Raw genomic sequence first — 21,997 nt, 5'->3', positions numbered from 1 at the left:
TAGCCCTCAGTGAGAACCTAAACACAACAAGATTTATAGCCCCTTAAAACCACCATAATGGAGCTGTGCAGAATAAACCGCTCCCATAATGCAGTGGGGCAGTTAAAGGGGTTGTACCACTAATATAAATGTATTACACCACTACTAAGTACCGCTGTTTATCAAAATTGCCATTTTTAAAAGTTCAAAGCCCCCCATTGTACCGTACCATTGCTTATAGACTTATACTGTAGGATATAGGAGGCCTCATTGGTAGGAAGCGGTGTGTGGTCACATGTCACATGATCTGCTGGTATTAGGACAAATCTCGCTGCCCTGATTGGACAGCAGACACATGACAAACCAGGAAGTGGGATCCAAGCATGGGGGATAAGAGAAAACGGCAAATGAGGTAAATTAAAAAAAAAAGATAAAAAGGAGAAGTAGGAGCTAGAGTAATTGGTGAAATACGCTTTAGAGTAAAAAGTAGTTTATGGAACAAACCCTTTTAAGGGAGTCTATCACCGGGAAGTTCCCTGTTATACCAGGCACAATGCCTTGTAGGGCTAGCTGAGCTGAATGTGATGGTACCTTTTACTTAGCCATCCGTACTTTTAATGCATATGCAAATGAGCAGTTAAGTGCACGGAGGGTGGGCCCAAGTGAGTCTGTGCACCTTTGCTCCTCCTGCTTCCTCTGCTGGCCCTTCCCTCTCGTGAGTCATAGAGTCAGGTTCCTGCAGAGGAGCAAGGGCGCACAGAGTGGCTTTGGTCTACCCTTGGTGCACTTAGCAACAGATTGTTAAGTTAAAGGTATCATGACGTTCAGCTAACCCTACACGGCATTGTTTCTTGCTTACCAGTGAATTTTTCTAGTGGCAGGCTCTCTTAAAAGGAGATGTTTCCATTTCAACATTTATGGCATATCCACAGGATGCCTGATGTGTGTGGATCAACACTTGTTCGGTGAACGGGGGCCCCAACTCGCCAACCACATTCATAGTTGCTGAAAGTCCTGAATTGGCCAGAGTTTTCAGAGACAATCCTGGCAAATTTGCCTTTTCCTGTCCCTCAAAATTGGTAGGTCTTGTATAACCTTACCCAGAAGTGGGTGTTATTGACATGTTTGGAAATTGTCAATGGGGCGGGGCTTAAAACATCTGAATTTTCCAACCAAAATATTGGTAAGTATGATTCAACTATTTCCAGTACTCTTATTGAAGTCTATGGAGAGGGACAGCCCATGTGCATCCTGCTCTCCAGTTGAGAATGAGGAGAACGGACAATGTTTGGGACAATGGTTGTGCAGGATTATACTATTGATGGCCTATCCTCAGGATAGGTCATCAATATCTGATCGGAGGGGTCTGACATCCTTCCGACACCAGAGGTACTGCAGAACAGCTAATTGACAGGGGATGCAGGGTGTGGGAACCTTGCCGATCAGACAGTAAAGGCCTTTCCTGGAGGACATTCCATTTAAAATGATCATCATCTAAACTTGACCCTACCCTGCTAATGTGACTAGGACCTGAAATAATCAATGAGTAGATTAACGCAATACTGGACACTCTTCCATATGCCCCTACTTATGCTGCCGCCATGGCCCTTCAAGGGTTACCGGCAGTCGGGAATCGGCGTTCTTGAGATTGTTTTTGTACAATATGCATAACTGCATTTTCTCAACTTTAACTAAGGCAAGAAAAGAGTGTTTGGAAGAGCGCACTTCATTAGAGCTTGTTCCCCCACGCCAGGCTGTAAGAGGCAGCTAATTCACTTTTGAAATTGATTCAAGGCTTAAATGGGTTTGATGCGTCTGTTTCCCAAGGGCCCGAAGACTGAGAAGAGCTGAGAGACTGTGAGTGTGAGATGGAAAAGTGGCCTCAGCACTATAGTCTTTGGCTGCCGAGCAGTATGTGTAACCCTTTATGTTGCAGTAAAATATTCTTAGATGGGGGTCCAATCAACAGCTCCCCGATAGTCAACAGAACACATTACTTCAGTACTTGTAATATGAAGGTGCACTTTCAGAATCTTTAGTTGGGTAATTCAAACATATTTACAGGTTCTCACATGATGGTTGCTTCACTTAACATGAGAGCATATCCTATGTGACAGTTAAAATCACAACAAGGCACAGTGACCATATTGGATCTCCTGTAGAGGCACAACCCTTCCAACACTCTACAGTCTGTATTTGTACCTTTAATAGTCCCAAGTGGAACCTTCCTGATTAAGGGTGATGCCCAGGCCTCTGTGCCTCAAGAGCCTTAGCTTGGGGCTTTCTCTATACTTACAGGTTGTCACCCTTATTCGGAGCACTTATTTTACTGTGGCTCCAGTGCCTGATACAATGACCAAGGAGTTGGATCCTCTTTGATCTGGTGGCATTACCCTAGTGTGTCTTCTTCCTAAGGGACCTGACACTTTGGCAGGGAGCGAGACTCCCCTACTCACACTCCACATCAACTGGCCAGTCGTCCCTGCAGCTGTTGCGTCTGCTGGTCATCTCTTTTGTGTCAGACCTGTCGGGAGGTAGACTCAATCTTCTCCCAAACATGATCTTCAGCACCTTTCTTGTCACAACTGACCAGCCGTTGACCTCTGCTCCATGTTCCTAACCAGATACTTAGTTTAGTTCTGGTTGACTTGAGGTCTTACAGTCCTGCACACCTCCTACAGAAGAATGTGTGCTGTGGTCTTTGGTACTGGCCCAGTTTCAAAGGAAACATAATTGCAGGAGGCAAGCCACCTCTCCTTCTGCCTCTACCACTCTCAGGGGTAACATTCACAGGAGGGACACTCCCTCTAATCAACTGTAGAGATAAAGTGTCACAGTGACCCTCTCTCCAGTTTTACATACTTTGCTATCGACCAAGTAAACCTTTTGACACCAATCAAATGCCTGTCACAAAACATAGAATTTGCTTTATGATCTTAACCACTAGTCATGTCCTGCTCCTATTTATGTGTTTTCTGCCATAAAACTCCAGTATTTCAACTCTAGATTTTGACCTTTATTTCAGAAAATATGGAATCCTAAATAACAATGAATTAAGTTGCCGTACTCCCATAATGATCCCTTTTCCATGGCCCAGGTCTCCTTGGTCCAAACTTTCCTGCTCCCTGGGAGTAGAGGCCAGACTGTACATGAACTTTTTACTGCCTAGGATACACCTTCTGGCTAACAAAGGAATATGACTCTTTCCTACACAATATTAATGGTTCTCCCTTCTAACCATACTTAGGACATCTTGGAATTTGGGGCCATGCGGTAAAGCATCATGGACCTTGAATTCCATAAATATGGAGAAGATTAATCGTTCTTGTATATGTGTATATCAGGCGGAGATGGTAGATCTCAGGAGGCATCTCTTAACTAGCCGGGAGGATTAGATATAGGCAGCTTATAGCTTTATATACATTAATAGATCTCCAGAGACCTTACAACTACAGCTTCCAGGGATACTAGAGACTCCATCTATTGTTAGTGCAATGATTCAGGATAGGATGAGCCCATCACTGCTGGGAACTGGAGAGCTGTGATGTCATTCATTCCTTTTTTAAATAACCGATATTAAGAGACTAGTGATGTCATTGCTTTAAAACAATAGTCTTCAACTGTTGCAAAACTCCTAGTGTGCTTTAACAAGCTGTTAATGTACCCGCATGGGATACGTTCTTAGTTGCTGGAGAGTCACAGGTTGGATACCACTGCTGTGAAATATAATATAGCATATTGTCACGGATGAGGTAAAGGAGTAAACACCACACCGACAACCAGGGGGGAAGGGAAAAGCCACTAGGCCTCAACGCTAGGGAAGGGAAATGGTCACCACCTAAAGAACCGTACTCCTGGCCCTGACTCCTAACCACATGGGCACCCCTTGAAGGTAGAAATACCCATACACAGGAACCTGGAAGCCCTGGAGACCCTGAGGATCCCTTAAGATATTGGCAGGGCTGAGACAACCCGTTCCTTCCCAGATGAAGGAGCAAGCATCTCCCTGAGGCCTAGTAACAACAACCAAGGGGAAAATACAAAATACAAACAAGCAAGACACCTTGCTTCTGTTGTAGAAGGTTGAGGAGAAACTCAAGGAGAACCACACTCCAGCTCTTTCCAAAACCGCATAGTCAGAAGGTTGGGGTCAGACTATAAAGGGTAGAAGTGATGACCACTGAGCAACAGCTGAGACAAAGGAAGTGGTCATTAACCCTATCAACACTGAATCAAGAGAATTCATGGAGGCTGTTAGATTCCTCCACGCTCAGCCAGTCTCCTTGATTTCCTGACATCAGTCATCTGAGGGACTGTGACACATATATAGAGGGTAGTGATGTCATTGTTATAAACTACAACATACTGTATATGGAGAGCAGTGATGCCATTACTATAAACTATAACATACACTAGGGATATTTGGCTTTCGGGTGAAATTTATGGAAAACGTAAAAAGTTCCCGCTTCAGTGATGATATATATCATAAAAGTCGGGCATTTAAATACAAGCAGCAATGGTGATTTCCTCATCTCGAACAATTTATTGAGACAAAAGCCAACCCCAGTGCTGGGTATACCCCCACAAAATGTCAATGTCTCCATAACCTGTCCTGTGGCCTTGAGCATCAATTACAGCTTGACAACGACATCTCATGCTATTCACAAGTCGGCTTATTGTCTGCTGAGGCATGGCATCCCACTCTTCTTGAAGGGCGGCCCTCAGGTCATTGAGGTTCTGTGGTACAGAGTTACGAGCCTCTACACTGCGACTCAGCTGATTCCATAGGTTTTCAGTGGGATTCAGGTCTGAAGAAAGTGCAGGACACTCCATTTGAGGTCCTCCAGTCTCCAGCATCCGTTCCCTAATGATGCAACCTCAATGAACTGGCGCATTGTTCTCCATGAAGATGAGATTAGGCCTGTGGTGTTAATGTAGAGGCACAATGACTGGATTAATGATGTTTTTCAGGTAGTATGGGTTTGTCACTGTACCATTCACAAAGTGCAGGGCAGTTCTGTATTGACTAGACACATCTGCCTACACTGTAACACCACCACCACCATGACCACCAAAGGCTCATCTGGTGACAACAGTGGCTGATGCATTTGCACTCTCCTTGACGTCTCTAATATTGTTGGCGGCCATCATTTCTGCTCAGCGTGAATAGACTTTCGTCAGTGAACCTCACTGAGGCCTACTGGTCCCTTGTCCAGCGTAGATGCTCCCTGGCCCATGCAGGATGATGACGCCTGTGGTCGTCTAGCACGTCAGGTCGTCTAGCACGCAGACCACACTGATGTGAATGGTTTTGATTGGTCTGATGTGACACTTGGGTGCCTCTCACCTACCTTAAATGTGCCTGGAGTTGTGTGGCATTCATCATCCGGTTCCGCAGGGCATTGTTCACAATTAAGCGGTCATCATTGTGGGATGTGGCCAAAGGATGTCGACTTCTCTGCCTTTCTGTGACTCTTCCAGTCCCTCTCTGTTGCACTCTCTCTTCTGGTGACACTCTAAGCTCAGTGGCCACTTCTGTCTGAGAACATCCTGCTTGAAGTCTCGCAATGGCGAGGTACTGTTGATCAATTGTTAGGTGTCGTCTTGATGTAAAAATGCAAACAGCAGGATGAGGAGGACTGTTTAAATACCAATTCTAATTGAAGCAGAAAATTTATTGGGTGGTTCATGGATCAAACACCTGTTGTCAATTTTGCTGTTAAGCCCCTTGTTACAGAACAACAAGTTGTGCAAAAAGTACTGAAACACTGATCAGTTGGACATGTGCATTCAAAGGTTTAGAGAAGGTCACATTCAGTTCACCTGTAGAAGTTTAGAGGGCATTTTAGGTTCATTCTGAAATTTCACCCACAAGCCAAATATCCCTAACTTTTTGTGAGTAGTGTATATGGAGAGTAGTGACATCATTGTTATAAAATACAACATATATGGAGAGTAGTGATGTCATTGTATAAACTGCAACATACAGTGAGGAACAGAAGTATTTGAACACCCTGTGATTTTGCAAGTTCTCCCACTTAGAAATCATGGAGGGGAAATCACATTGTATGATTTTTAAAGAATGTATTTGTCTTGCTCTGCTGAATATAAGTATTTGAACACCTGAGAAAATCAGTGTTAATATTTGGTCCAGAAGCCGTTGTTTGCAGTTACAGAGGTCACACGTTTCCTGTAGTTGTTGACCAGGTTTGCACACACTGCAGCAGGGATTTTGTCCCACTCCTCCACACTGATCTCCTCTAGATCTGTCAGGTTTCGGGGCTGTCGCTGAGCAACACAGAGTTTCAGCTCCCTCCAAAGATGTTCTCTTGGATTTAGGTCTGGAGACTGGCTAGGCCACTCCAGAACCTTAATATGCTTCTTACAGAGCCACTCCTTGGTTATCCTGGCTGTGTGCTTCGGGTCGTTGTGATGTTGGAAGACCCAGCCACGACCCATCTTCAATGCTCTGACTGAAGGAAGGAGGTTGTTGCTCAAAATCTCACAATAAATGGCCGCATTCATCCTCTCCTTAATACAGTGCAGTTGTCCTGTGCCCTTTGCAGAAAAGCACCCCCAAAGAATGATGTTACCCCCCCCCCCCATGCTTCACAGTAGGGATGGTGTTCTTGGGATGCAACTCATCCTTCTTTTTCCTCCAAACACGACGAGGGAAGTTTAGATTAAAAGGTTCTACTTTGGTCTCATCTGACCACATGACTTTCTCCCATGCCTCCTCTGGATCATCCAGATGGTCATTGGCAAACTTCAGACACGCCTGGACATGTGATGACTTGAGCAGGGGAACCTTCCGTGCAATGCATGATCTGAAACCATGACGGCGTAGTGTTCTACCGACAGTGACTTTGAGGGGTTTAAAATAAAGATTTAAAATAAGGGGTTTGAGGGGTTTAAAATAAAGATTTAAAATAAAAACTGTGCTAAATAAACCATTTTTTTGTCACCTTACATCACAAAAAGTGTAATAGCAAGCGATCAAAAAGTCACACGCGCCCCAAAATAGTGCCAATAAAACCGTCATCTCACCCTGCAAAAATCATACCCTACCCAAGGTAATCGCCCAAAAACTGAAAAAATTATGGCTCTTAGACTATGGAAACACTAAAACATGATTTTTTTTGCTTCAAAAATGAAATCATTGTGTAAAATGACCTGCTCTATAAAAATACCACATGATCTAACCTGTCAGATGAATGTTGTAAATAACAAAAAGTAAAAACGGTGCCAAAACAGCTATTTCTTGTCATCTTGCCTCACAAAAAGTGTAATATAGAGCAACCAAAAATCATATGTACCCTAAACTAGTACCAAAAAAACTTCCACCCTATCCCATAGTTTCTAAAATGGGGTAACTTTTGGGGAGTTTCTACTCTAGGGGTGCATCAGGGGGGCTTCAAATGGGACTGGTGTCAAAAAAACCAGTCCAGCAAAATCTGCCATCCAAAAACCGTATGGCATTCCTTTCCTTCTGCGCCCTGCCGTTTGCCCGTACAGCGGTTTACGACCACATATGGGGTGTTTCTGTAAACTACAGAATCAGGGCCATAAATATGGAGTTTTGTTTGGCTGTTAACCCTTGCTTTGTTACTGGAAAAAATGGATTAAAATGGAAAATTTGCCAAAAATTTAAATTCTGAAATTTCATCTCCATTTGCCAATAACTCTTATGGAACACGTAAAGGGTTAACGTCGTTTGTAAAATCAGTTTTGAATACCTTGAGGGGTGTAGTTTCTTAGATGGGGTCACTTTTATGGAGTTTCTACTCTAGGGGTGCATCAGGGGGCTTCAAATGGGAGATGGTGTAAAAATAAACAGTCCAGCAAAACCTGCCTTCCAAAAACCATATGGCGCTCCTTTCCTTCTGCGCCCTGCCGTGTGCCCGTACAGCGGTTTACGACCACATATGGGGTGTTTCTGTAAACTACAGAATCTGGGCAATAAATTTTGAGTTTGGTTTGGCTGTTAACCCTTGCTTTGTAACTGAAAAAAAATTATTAAAATGGAAAATCTGCCAAAAATGTGACATTTTGAAATTGTATCTCAATTTTCCATTAATTCTTGTGGAACACCTTAAGGGTTAACAACGTTTGTAAAATCAGTTTTGAATACCTTGAGGGGTGTAGTTTCTAGAATGGGGTCATTTTTGGGTGGTTTCTATTATGTAAGCCTCGCAAAGTGACTTCAGACCTGAACTGGTCCCTAAAAATTGGGTTTTTGAAAATTTCAGAAAAATTTCAAGATTTGCTTCTAAATTTCTAAGCCTTGTAACATCCCCAAAAAATAAAATATCATTCCCCAAATGATCCAAACATGAAGTAGACATATGGGGAATGTAAAGTAATAACTATTTTGGGAGGTATTACTATGTATTATAGAAGTAGAGATATTGAAACTTGGAAATTTGCTATTTTTTTACAAATGTTTGCTAAATTTGGTATTTTTTTTTATAAATAAAAATGAATTTATTTGACTTCATTTTACCAGTGTCATGAAGTACAACATGTGACGAAAAAACAATAATCTCAGAATGACCTGGATAAGTCAAAGCGTTTTAAAGTTATCACCACTTAAAGTGACACCAGTCAGATTTGCAAAAAATGGCCGGGTCCTGAAGGTGTAATATGGCCGAGTCCTTAAGGAGTTAAAATCATACAATGTGATTTCCTTTTTTATTTTTTATTTATTCTGTCTCTCAGAGTGGGAATGCAATGTGAATTTCAGACCCCGCCATGATTTCCAGTGGGAGAACTTGCAAAATTGCAGGGTGTTCAAATACTTCTGTTTCTCACTGTATATGGAGAGTAGTGATTTCATTGTATAAACTACACAATATATAGAGAATAGTGATGTCATAGCTCTAAAATACAATATATATGGAGAGTAGTGATGTCATTGTTTAAACTACAACATATATAGAGAGCAGTGATGTCATTACTATAAAATACTATATATATGGGGAGCAGTGATGTCTTTGCTATAAACTACAATATATATAGAGAGCAGTGATGTCATTGCTATAAAATACAACATATATGGAGAGTAGTGATGTCATTGCTATAAAATACAACATATATGGAGAGCAGTGATGTCATTACTATAAAATACAATATATATGGAGAGCAGTGATGTCATTACTATAAAATACAATATATATGGAGAGCAGTGATGTCATTACTATAAAATACAACATATATGGAGAGCAGTGATGTCATTGCTATAAAATACAACATATATGGAGAGCAGTGATGTCATTACTATAAAATACAATATATATAGAGAGCAGTGATGTCATTGCTATAAAATACAACATATATGGAGAGCAGTGATGTCAGCAATGTAACATACCTCAAGCTGACCTCTGACTGCCCCCTCACAGTGCTATCATGGTGTGATGGGGGGGGGACCCCAATCTATTGTTCCCAGTTATCAGCCTTGTCACGGATGGTAGTATTCTCATTGACCACTATGTTATCTCCCTAAGGATGAATGACGTTAGTGGCTGCACCTTGACAATGGCCATTATTCAGGGATAGTCTCCTTTGGAGAATCCATTCAGATATTTATAATGTGTGGTGGACTCTAGCGACTAATATATGACATTATGGTTTCTCTTCCTTCCTTCCTAAACATATATTGATTTGATATCCGCTCAGATTACAAAGCTTCAGTGGAACAATCCTGTGGCCACCAACATTACACAGCCAGTCATGTCCATTAGGCAACTGATGCCTATAGGGGCTTATATCTGTAGGGGTGCCCCCCCCCCCCGAAAAATTGTCTAGACTGCAGACCACTGTAACAGACCCTCAGCTGTGAAAAGTACTGGTTCTATGGGTTTTCCGGCTTTACATTTAAACAAAAAGGTAGCCATGTATTGACAGTAAATGGCGTGGGTGTCCTTTGAATTATTCATTGATAAAGGGGTATTATCTTGGATAATGGGGGTATATCGCTAGAATATGCCCCCAATGTCTGATAGGTGCAGGTCCAGCACCTGTCCTTAGAACGGAGCCCACAAAGTGAAGGAGAATGGGTGTCCCATTGAAATGAATGGTAAGTGCACCGCACAAGCACGGCCATTGCTCCATCCACTATGGGGCTGACGGAAATGGCCGAGCCAGTGCTTGGCTATTTTCGGCACTCCTATATAAATGAGTGGATGTGTGGGCTCCGTTCTAAGGATCGGTGCGGGTTCCACCTCCTAGGGATATGCCCCCAGTACACAGCTGTATGTATTTTGCGGTCTGCAGAAATCGGATTTGCAAAATATGGCTGACGTCCGTGACATCCATGCTGCCTTTTTGTGGACCCATTGACTTCAGCGGATCTGTAATCCGCATTTCATACGACATGTCCTATGTTTTTGCGGAACGGATACGGAAAGCATCTTCTAGTGTTTTCATTACTTCTTCCCTTTTTTAGGGGCAGCAGTCTTGGCGCAGGAGGATGACTTGGCCATGTCTTTGAACTTCATGAATTTTGGCAGCAGTCCATTCACCTCTGCTGAAGGAAAGCTGGACGGAAGCAAGCACAATTTCATTGAGAACCCACAATACTTCTGTGATGCCTGTAAGAGTAACCATCCTGTGCAAATATCTACAGAAAACTAGGATTCATTTACCTGGGGTTCAATGACACACTGACACTGGGGGTACAGGATAATGACACTGGGGGTACGGGATAATGACACTGACACTGGGGGTACGGGATAATGACACTGACACTGGGGGTACAGGATAATGACACTGACACTTGGGGTACAGGATAATGACACTGACACTCGGGGTACAGGATAACGACGCTGACACTTGGGGTGCAGGATAACGACGCTGACACTTGGGGTACAGGATAATGACACTTGGGGTACAGGATAATGAAACTGACACTCGGGGTACTGGATAATGACACTGACACTCGGGGTACAGGATAATGACACTGACACTTGGGGTACAGGATAATGACGCTGACACTTGGGGTACAGGATAATGACACTGACACTCGGGGTACAGGATAATGACACTGACACTTGGGGTACAGGATAATGACACTGACACTTGGGGTACAGGATAATGACACACTGACACTTGGGGTACAGGATAATGACACTGACACTCGGGGTACAGGATAATGACACTGACACTCGGGGTACGGGATAATGACACTGACACTCGGGGTACGGGATAATGACACTGACACTGGGTGTACGGGATAATGACACTGACACTCGGGGTACAGGATAATGACACTGACACTTGGGGTGCAGGATAACGACGCTGACACTTGGGGTACAGGATAATGACACTTGGGGTACAGGATAATGAAACTGACACTCGGGGTACTGGATAATGACACTGACACTCGGGGTACAGGATAATGACACTGACACTTGGGGTACAGGATAATGACGCTGACACTTGGGGTACAGGATAATGACACTGACACTCGGGGTACAGGATAATGACACTGACACTTGGGGTACAGGATAATGACACTGACACTTGGGGTACAGGATAATGACACACTGACACTTGGGGTACAGGATAATGACACTGACACTCGGGGTACAGGATAATGACACTGACACTCGGGGTACAGGATAATGACACTGACACTCGGGGTACAGGATAATGACACTGACACTCGGGGTACAGGATAATGACACTGACACTCGAGGTGCAGGATAATGACACTGACACTCGGGGTACAGGATAATGACACTGACACTTGGGGTACAAGATAATGACACACTGACACTTGGGGTACAGGATAATGACACTGACACTCGGGGTACAGGACAATGACACTGACACTTGGGGTACAGGATAATGACACTGACACTTGGGGTACAGGATAATGACACTGACACTTGGGGTACAGGATAATGACACTGACACTTGGGGTACAGGATAATGACACTCGGGGTACAGGATAATGACGCTGACACTTGGGGTACAGGATAATGACAGTGACACTTGGGGTACAGGATAATGACACTGACACTCGGGGTGCAGGATAATGACACTGACACTCGGGGTGCAGGATAATGACACTGACACTCGGGGTACAGGATAATGACACTGACACTTGGGGTACAGGATAATGACACTGACACTTGGGGTACAGGATAATGACACTGACACTTGGGGTACAGGATAATGACACTGACACTCGGGGTGCAGGATAATGACGCTGACACTCGGGGTGCAGGATAACGACGCTGACACTCGGGGTACAGGATAATGACGCTGACACTTGGGGTACAGGATAATGACACTGACACTTGGGGTGCAGGATAATGACACTGACACTCGGGGTACAGGATAATGACACCGACACTCGGGGTACAGGATAATGACGCTGACACTTGGGGTACAGGATAATGACGCTGACACTCGGGGTACAGGATAATGATGCTGACACTCGGGGTACAGGATAATGACGCTGACACTTGGGGTACAGGATAATGACGCTGACACTCGGGGTACAGGATAATGACACTGACACTCGGGGTACAGGATAATGACACTGACACTTGGGGTACAGGATAATGACACTGACACTTGGGGTACAGGATAATGACACTGTCTCTAATTCCAGGTGTTCAACACATCAAGAGAAGAGACATTTTGCCCAAGTGGGAGTTGGGAGAAGGGGCCTTTGGGAAGGTGTATTTGGCCGAGTGCTACAATCTGACCCCAGATGAAGAAAAGACTCTGGTAGCTGTAAAGGTAATGAGGATGTATATATAATATATAATATAATATAATATAATATATATATATATATATATATATATTGACCTGGACCACATTAAAGGAGTTGACCTGTTGAATAAGTCATTGTGGTTTTGCAGGTCCCTACATGGAGCCTACATCTAAGCTATGGGAGCATAATAGAGAATATAAAAAAAATGCCACCACAATAGTCAACCTCTTCTTTAAAAATGCCCACAAATATCAATTCCTTCCCTTCTCACCCTTCGCTACATTTTCTTGAATCTAGCTGTTACTTAAAAAATGATGTTCCTTACCATTTGTGAATAAATTCTCCTTTTGACTAAATCCAGGCTCTTAAAGAAGCTACCGAGATGGCCCGCCAGGACTTCCAGCGCGAGGCTGAGCTTCTCACAGTCCTTCAGCATGAGCACATTGTAAAGTTTTATGGTGTCTGCACTGACGGGGAGCCGCTCATCATGGTGTTTGAGTACATGAAGCATGGAGATCTCAACCGCTTCCTCAGGTTAGATACCTTCAACGTCTTGACTCAGGGATGAAAAATTATATATTAGAGTTTCTCGGCTTGGACAGGTTTTTTTTTCCAATGCTCTGTCCGGCTACTCTCTCAGTGAATAAGGGGTACGGCTCATTCAGGACCCTTCTTCTCTTAGCCAGAGATTACAGCTTCTACATAGAGAACCAGGCTCATCTATGTAGATCACAGAGGAAAACAAATGGACTTCTGTGCAGAAACATTGAAGACTTTCCAAACGATTATCTCTGGTATAGCTAGTAGGGTCACCCCACAGATTTGACCCCCTGGCCCCTTTTTGAGAATATTTTTAAGATTTTTTTTTCAGGGCGAAGATGGTTTAGGAGCTAGAGGAGAAGGGTGCCATATATGTGGAGGAGCAGCCTACATAAGGTCGTAATGGTTGGAATAAAAGTTTGAGGAGGTTTGGATGCGTTTAAGTACGGACATATGGTTATCTTTCTTGGGTTGTATTTGGACATCCATCGGGAATAATGGTCTTTCTGAACAGCAGGAAGATGAGACCGGTGGGGGACAAGTCAAAACGTTGTTTGAATGGGGGAATGGTCTGTTGATTTGGATCTCATTGATTCTGAAGGAACTTTATAGACAACCATAGGCATTAGAGTAATGGCTGAATTCATCAATTTTGGTAAGACCAACCATTCAGAAGCTGCCCCAACTTTCCACCGATTGTAGATTAAGGGAGGGGGGAGATCAGGCTGTTGGACTTTAGAGTATGCTGGAGATTTATTTCCAGTGTTCTGCTTCTGCTGAAATTTCATATTTAGTTTCTGACATGAAAGAGAAGGGAGAACCCATCATCGGGAGGACCACCATAAACAGAAGAGGAGGAGAGCTTCTCCTTTGTGGGTGAAACAACTTGAAGAGAAGAACACAAATAATTCACCAAGGTGCTGCCAAGGACTAACTCCAATGAACTTGCAGGGCTGGATGAAACACTAAAGAGGAAGAGGAGAACTGGAGGAATGCAACAGCCCAACAAAGGTCTTTTACTAAAAGTAGTCAGGTTTCCACTGATTTGCAAGAGACTTTATTAGAAGTTGTCCAGTTAACGTGTTTCAGGGCCGGACCGACCTCTTAATCAGGCAGTCACAACTTATGTGATGTGTATGTGATTGCCTGAAAAAAAGGGCCAATGGTGACCCGAAACGCATTGACTGGACAACTTCTAATAAAGTCTCTTGCAAAACAGTGGAGACCTGACTACTTACCTTGGTTGCTCTGTGATCCTCCAGTTCTCTTCTTTCTCCTTAAATTTAGTTTCTGGAAAGAATTAGCTCCAAAATATCCAGGAATTTTCAATACATTTTTCCATACAATTATTATAGTTGAAGGCCCCACCCAATGATAATTGCTGAGGCTCGCTCCCCATTTCCATTGTCATCTTTACAGTTCTCCTTCAGCCGATACTCCCCCCCCCCCCCCCACCAGCGAGCTACCATTATAACCGTGGAGCTGCCTCTCTCCGGCTGCCATCTCTCCAGCTAATGCACTCCTCTTTGCAATATTGATTAGATTATCTGTCTGAGAGGCTTAAATAGAAGGAGATTGCCCATCAGTTGAAATAAACAGAGACTTTTTGATTGGTCCCGTAGGTATTAGACATAGACATGGGCTGCCAGTGGCGTTGTACAGTGTCCGGGTACTGATGGGGAGATCGCAGAGACACCGTGTTTTATGGTTATTGTTACACTGGGACTGAGAAATGCATCTTGTCAGGGGCCGGCTGCTCTCTAATCACATCTCTCCGTCACATGAAATATTTCTAAGATGGGCAGGAACTTGGTTTCCCCTCTTAATACACTGTACCTGGAGGATCTACAGAGGTCACTAGGCCAAGCATCTGTGTGTTGTATGATAATTCCACCAAATTGTTTTGCAAAAAAAGTTTTTTTTTTTCAAGATCTCTGTTTGCTGTTAGTGACAAGTGACATTGGTGCCAGTGACTTACACGAATGGCCTTACACAGCTGAGGGTTGTGAAAAGCTACAGTAGATGATCATTCCTGAGCTAGTTCTTGGGGATGCTGGTTCTCATTGATGAGATCCAGCTGATACATGAAGTCCTATAAGCAGTGACTTTAGAACCTGCAAATGAGCTCTCCTCCAGGAGGAGGAGTGCCACCTATAGCTAGCTACCCTAACATGATCTACAGATAAGCGCCTGATGTGGCTAATATTTCTAGTCATGTTTCTAGACTTTTTTATGGGTCGGACGTTCCTTGGATCAGACAAGGTAGCTGCCTACAGGTGGGTCTACTGAGAGAGCTTTCTTCTTTCTGGAAGAGAGCCACACTCATTTTTGCTAAATACCTGAACAGTAAAAATCTCTTGCTTCTCCTTATGGTTTGCTACCAAGTATCTGTGCAGGTAAAACACATCAGTAGCAAACCTTCAGCTCAGAGGAGTATCAGGTTTGTACAGGTTTTCAACCAGTGAACCAAAATATTTATTCTCGGACAGCAAGCCGAGATCTTGAAATTGGGAGGAACTAAAGATTATGAATTTTACCTCTTCAAAGGATATGTACAACTTTTGGGACATTTTTTTTATTGCATTGTACTCATTTTGTACTAAATTATTTTAAATTGTTTTTTATTAACTATGTTGAGCCCCTTTCTCTGTACAGCCTCGAGATTCTTTAGTAGCAGGCTCTGTATTTTTAATGTTTCTCGTCAGGCAGTTCCGCTGATGGCTCCTTATCTCTGACCTCCTAAACACTCATTATAGCTCAATTCTTATCTTACCGATAAGAATGTGGCTTAAATAAGTGTTTATGACCTGTTAGTAATTTTGAGATAAGGATTATTAGATGACCGGCACAAAGTGAAAGTACGATTCACACAGCTAGACAAACAGTTATCCCTTTGTGGCAGAACAGTTGAATATTATTAATAAAGACCAATTGAAAAAAATATTTTTACCCAAAATGAGTAAAATACAATCATAAGAAAATTGCCCCCAAAGTGTACATAGCCTTTAAGTTATGGAATCTGGGTCCATTGTATAATTTAGTATAAGGAATGTGGTCTATATGGGGGAGTTGGCCAGTTAGAAGCTGACAGTCCACCAGATGTTTGGGCATCTCCTTCGAAATCAATCTGTATACTATACATCTGCTGATTGTTGACCTCTGATATTTTCTCTGATAGATTATAAGATGTGACTCCCTTCATCTATTACACAGATCCCATGGACCAGACGCCAAGATTTTGGATAACGGCAACGGGCAACCATATGGCCAGCTCAACTTGACCCAGATGTTACAAATTTCCAGCCAGATTGCCTCGGGCATGGTTTACCTGGCATCTCTCCACTTTGTCCACCGAGATCTTGCGACAAGGAACTGCCTTGTGGGGAACCATTTGGTTGTCAAAATTGGTGACTTTGGGATGTCCCGAGATATTTATAGCACCGATTACTACCGGGTAAGGACATCGAAACATCTCAGACAGGGCTAGGTTTATTATTTAGGTAAGGAGGCTTGGGTTCCAGCATGGTCTCCTCAAGATTAGTTCTGCAATATATATGATGGCTCCTACAGAGTAGTGGGTCTACCACCATGTGATGGTGTGTTTGGGTTAAAGGTGCCTATAGGCCTTCAATAACTATAGGTCAAATGCTCGTTTGGCCGACTACTATTCCTCCCAACACTCTCCATACACACCAATTGTCCATGTAGGCTATAGCATTAATAGTTAACTGCTAGAAGTCCAACAAGGGTCCCAAAGAGAGGTGGCTGCACTTGAGAACACAATGTTGTTTTCATATCTCCCATACAGTATAATGTAGACTCTGTTTTGGGGATCAGTGAGGGTCCCAAGGGTAGGTCCTTCACTAGTCAAAGTTATGCAATATCCAACTGGGGATGTGAAATCTGACTCTAGCAAGAAAAGGACTATGTGTATACTATACTAGCTAACAATAATCGAAGCAGCACCATTCAATGCCAAGTGGCATCTGCAAAAGCAAATGCATAAAAAGATTGAAATCTATTACTAAAATGCAATTTTACCCCTTTAGAAAACCCTTCTACTCAATATGAGGTGTAGCTTTGGGTTCCTCAGAGGATTTAAGATTTTTTTTTATATGTATATAGGGGGGTTCACTGCCCTTGAGGTGACCTTTTTATATGTATAGAGGGGGTCAATTTAAAGAATGGTGTATCTCAAGAACTGTTTAAGATACAAGGGGACATCATGTATGGTGCATGTGAATGAAAGAAGATTTCACATTGAGAGGAGAGAAACATAGAACTCTCCTATCTGAGGACAGCTCAAAAATCTTCAAGGTTGTGGTGACCCAGGATGTGAACGAAAGAATGCTGTAACAGCGGCTGCAGTACACCGATGTTCCCCAGCTTACCGCCGTGGACCTGGGGGGCGTGCTCAGCGATGATTCTTCTGTCCACCGCTGCTGTCCTGGACTCTGTCGCCTGTACGTGTTGTGGTGCTGAGGATTCCGCTCCATGGGTTCTATTCAGCCCTGGCCACAGTATGCTTGTTGCTGGTGTCTGGTTTTACTGCCCTGGGGGTGGCACGCATCACTCTCTGGGCTGCAGGGTTTGGTTCATGTGACCTCCCTGACCAACCCAGGCTCTTCGGCAAGTATTAAGGAGGCTCGGCCCCCTTCCAGTTGCCTCAGTGTCAAGGTCCTTGTGCTTGCTAAGTTCCTGATACTCTCGTGTGCTCCTGATTTACGCTTTATTCCTGGACTCTGCTTCTCATCTGTTCCCTGCCTGCTTGCATTGACTCTCCTTTTGCCGATCTGGATTTCCTGACCTGTACCTGTGCCGCCTGCCCTGACCTTTTGCCTGTCTGACTACGCCTCTGCCTCATCCTGCACTGTTGCTCCTGGTAACGACCACGCCTGCCTGACTATGCTGTACCTACTCAGGTACCTCCTGGTCCGCCTGGACCAGCTGCCTCTGACTTGGTGGCTGCTTTGGAGTAGCTCCTGGCAACTACCTTAACGTCTTAAATCTATCCTCACCATCTGAGGCTCTAGTGAAAACCAGGTAGTTGCTTAGACACGCCCCTCCAGAGTATAGCCAGTCAGTGGGTTCACATCCGCTGATTCGTGACAAATGCAGAACCAAATCCCTCCCCATCTGCGTGAGCTTGCACTGACATAACATTGGGAAAGCCCTATGAAATTAGGATTTGTGTTGATGGTAATCCTAATAAAAAGCCACCGCATTTGAAAGTAACATGCTTTCAGGCATTTAGCTGCCATGCTCGGGAGATGGCACCGGTCCAGATCGAGGATTTCATTGCCCGAGTGAACCCTAAGCACCTGCCAAGTCCTCGGCACAGCCAGAAGATCCTATCCATCTTCATACTGTTCAAGGGCTCTAGCGGGATTTGAACTTGTGACATCCTGAATTGCCCCAGCCTCTATTTTTCCCTTTTAGTGCTTTGAAGTTGTCTCTTTGTCAGACTTGTATTCATATTTAATGCAGCCTGTGATGGGAAGGCAAGAAAATCACTTAAGTGAAAGGAAAAATCCAGGGAAATTAACGGAGGGGAAAATTAGGGGAGTGAGCGACGGAGATGTGGGGCATGTAGCACGACGTCAGCTTTCTAATAGGATCAATAGATTAGTAGTGTAATATCATTGCTACTTAAAAAATAATGGGTGCTAGGCATTGGTATAACCTCTACTATATTGCCTCAAGCAAGCATGTCATATACCCTCCCCCTTCACATTGAGTACTGGGTGTACTGAGCTTCCCCTCTCTATCATTTTCAAAATCTCTACTTGCTGTCAGTAAATTAAAACATTTTTGGCTTGAGAAATAAAATCAGAAGCCTTAAAGGGTAGCTATCAGCATGATCGACCCTATAAAACCAGGCATATCGCCTGGTAGTGTTGATTTTGCTGATTACAGTGATATCTGTCTTTTGAAAATCGGTTGTGATGTTCCTGAGAAAAGAAGACCTTTATTCTGTATGCAAGTGAAGGCCTCAGTGCATCAAGGGGAGGGGCCTAGACCCTCAGCTTCTCAGTGCTGGCCACGCCTCTCAGTGCACTGAAGCCATCACTTGCAGAGATAATCAAAGTCCTGTTTCTCAGGAACCCCATAACCGATTTTTACAAGACAGGTGTCATTTTAATTAACAGGATCCACTCTACCAAACAGTATGTGTGGTTTAAAGGGTTGATCCTGCTGACATGTGCTCTTTAAGCCTAACTGATATAACTGGTTGTAGGCTAGCAAGTTGGAGGAACACTGACAATCAAAGCTGTTCATATTATCTTAATAAGTAAAGGGAAAACAATCTTATACTGTTGTCTCTTCACAGGTCGGGGGCCGGACGATGCTGCCCATCCGCTGGATGCCCCCTGAGAGCATCTTGTATCGTAAATTCACCACAGATAGTGACATATGGAGCTTCGGCGTGGTCCTCTGGGAGATCTTCACCTACGGGAAACAACCATGGTACCAGCTTTCCAATACAGAGGTACATTGCTGAATGCAGATTTCGTAAAGAAACAGTCCTTGAAATCTCTATGTTTCAGATTCTCACCACTTTCAAGGTCTCTGCTTGCAGTCAGTGAATCAGACCTCTTTTACATCGTTGAGGCTGAAAACCTGTACAAACCTAATGCTTCTCAAAGCTGAAGATATGCCACAATTGTATCCAGTCTGAAGAATCAAAACAGCCTGGACTCCAGCCTTTACTGATACAATGCAACAAAAATATCAGAACTGGAGAGAGATCTGTGCTCCTGGAAGATTCTCTAGACTGGGGACATTGTAGCAAACCCTCAGTTGGGATCTGTACAGGTTTCCATTCACAGAAGACAAGCAGAGATCTTGAAAATGAAACAGACACTATATTAGATAGTTTCAGAACGTTCTATCATGCAATGATTAAGATACATAAGACCGGAGAACCCCCTTTAAGACGTGATCATGTGGGATAATAAAGCCCCTCGATTTCGGGGGTTTCTCTGGGCACTGAAAGGCTCCTCTTGGCCCACGCGAGTCTCTCCGAGTGATGCCAAGAAAGCTTTCTCAATAAATAAATTAATATCACGAAAGAAGAATCTGATTTTAATTTTTTCCAGTGCTCAATAGGGATAATTTAATTCTGATGCCCTGTGGGTCCTGTAAGTGACCTCCTCAGGAACTGGAGAAGGTAATGAACTCAGGAGACACCCAGATAAGTGGCTCTTTACTACATCAAGAAGGATTAGGTTACGTGAAGCCCAAGGCGTCTTGGCAGAGAGATGAGGAACATTTACAAACACAACATTATTTATTCCTGACACGTAATTGTATTTACAGGTACTCGTGATTGTTCAGAGGCCGCGAGGTACTTACCTCATTACATGGACACACGTTGTCTAGACCGATAGTGGCAGGTGGATATGTATGATATACTAGGATAGATATTAGAGAGATATATATGAGATAGATAGATAGATATAGAGATAGAGAGATGGATAAATAAATAGGAGGTAAATAGACTTCTACTGAAGTGTATCTGGATTGTGGGCCAACAATAGTGACATTGGTGGACAAACAGTGTCTAGAAATAGTTCAGCTTTGTGCCGTTATATTTACCTCTACTTGGCCAGCAGAAGCTGAAAGCTGTCTATTTACCTCCTATTTATTTATCCATCTCTCTATCTCTATATCTATCTCATATCTGTCTATTTCTTGATATGTTTTTTCTGTATTTATTTCATGTGAACTTATCCAGCTGCTTTCTACCCTAGGCCATTGAATGCATTACTCAAGGACGAGAACTTGAAAGACCAAGAACCTGCCCTACTGAAGTCTACACCATCATGCAAGGCTGCTGGCAGAGAGAACCTCAGCAGAGGCTAAACATTAAAGAAATCCACCGCAAGCTTCAAGCTCTAGTTAAGGCCCCGCCGGTATACTTAGACATTTTGCAGTAGAATATGCAGCAACTTCTGAAGACCAACCATGAATGCTTTAACATCTCCTGCAAGTCCACCACTCTCTTATGCACTGCAGAAGAAGCTTAGCTAATGATTCATCCTAGACCTCTGATTTATAGAAGGTCTTCAATCTCAACAATGCCTCCACTGAATCTTCTGAATAATGTTGTGGGGGAATGGGATTTCTGGATCTTCAATGCCAAGAGAGCTAGTAGTAGAAGAGGCTTATGGAATGTCTGTTATGCACAAGTTACGGGACCATAAGGAGAGGTCTATAACAGCACAATGGAGACCAGTTTTAAAAGTCTTCTCACCAACTACTGTTCGAGATATAAGACAAATGTCCATACCATGCCAATCACCTTCACATCATCATATTAACCAATATCTCTGGCAAAATGAAAAGAAATATAAAATGAGTGAATTCTGTAGGACATCCTGAGTCCATCACCTAAGACAAAGCTAAACTTTAGCAGTACCACCTACCCCAGCCTTTTGCCTGGTTCTACATTGTAGACACTTTTGAAGACATACTTAGCTAAGTCAACTATGCTGTGGCTTTCACGGATAAATGTTTAGTCCAGTTGGACATTTCTCAGACTTTACATGATTCTGTCCTATATCGTCTATGTCCATTGAGGTTTACTTGAAAAGGTTTCCTCCTACCCTCTGAGACAATGGACTTTATTACATATATGTTAATTTATTAGAATTCTATACTCTGTAATGCAGATGGTTCCTCACATATATGTGCTGCCTGTCTATGATTTACATGTCACTGCTGTAAGTAGATTTGTTTTGGTTGAAA

The 21,997-nt window shown here is 43.3% G+C and overlaps 1 protein-coding gene across 1 annotated transcript in view; it reads left to right on the top strand.

The window, feature by feature from the left end:
* The window catches only part of NTRK1 (neurotrophic receptor tyrosine kinase 1), a 67,465-nt gene extending 46,279 nt beyond the window's left edge, over positions 1-21,186 (top strand). The window contains exons 12-17 of the mRNA XM_044271428.1: positions 10,424-10,570; positions 12,599-12,729; positions 13,068-13,240; positions 16,460-16,700; positions 19,578-19,736; positions 21,001-21,186. Coding sequence (XP_044127363.1) covers positions 10,424-10,570; positions 12,599-12,729; positions 13,068-13,240; positions 16,460-16,700; positions 19,578-19,736; positions 21,001-21,186 — 1,037 coding nt within the window. The remainder of the gene's footprint in view (positions 1-10,423; positions 10,571-12,598; positions 12,730-13,067; positions 13,241-16,459; positions 16,701-19,577; positions 19,737-21,000) is intronic.
* The last annotated feature ends 811 nt before the right edge of the window (positions 21,187-21,997 follow it).

Source organism: Bufo gargarizans, chromosome 11 (assembly GCF_014858855.1).
Source record: "Bufo gargarizans isolate SCDJY-AF-19 chromosome 11, ASM1485885v1, whole genome shotgun sequence".
NCBI classification, from domain to species: domain Eukaryota; kingdom Metazoa; phylum Chordata; class Amphibia; order Anura; family Bufonidae; genus Bufo; species Bufo gargarizans.
This window is presented reverse-complemented; position numbering and strand designations above follow the sequence as displayed.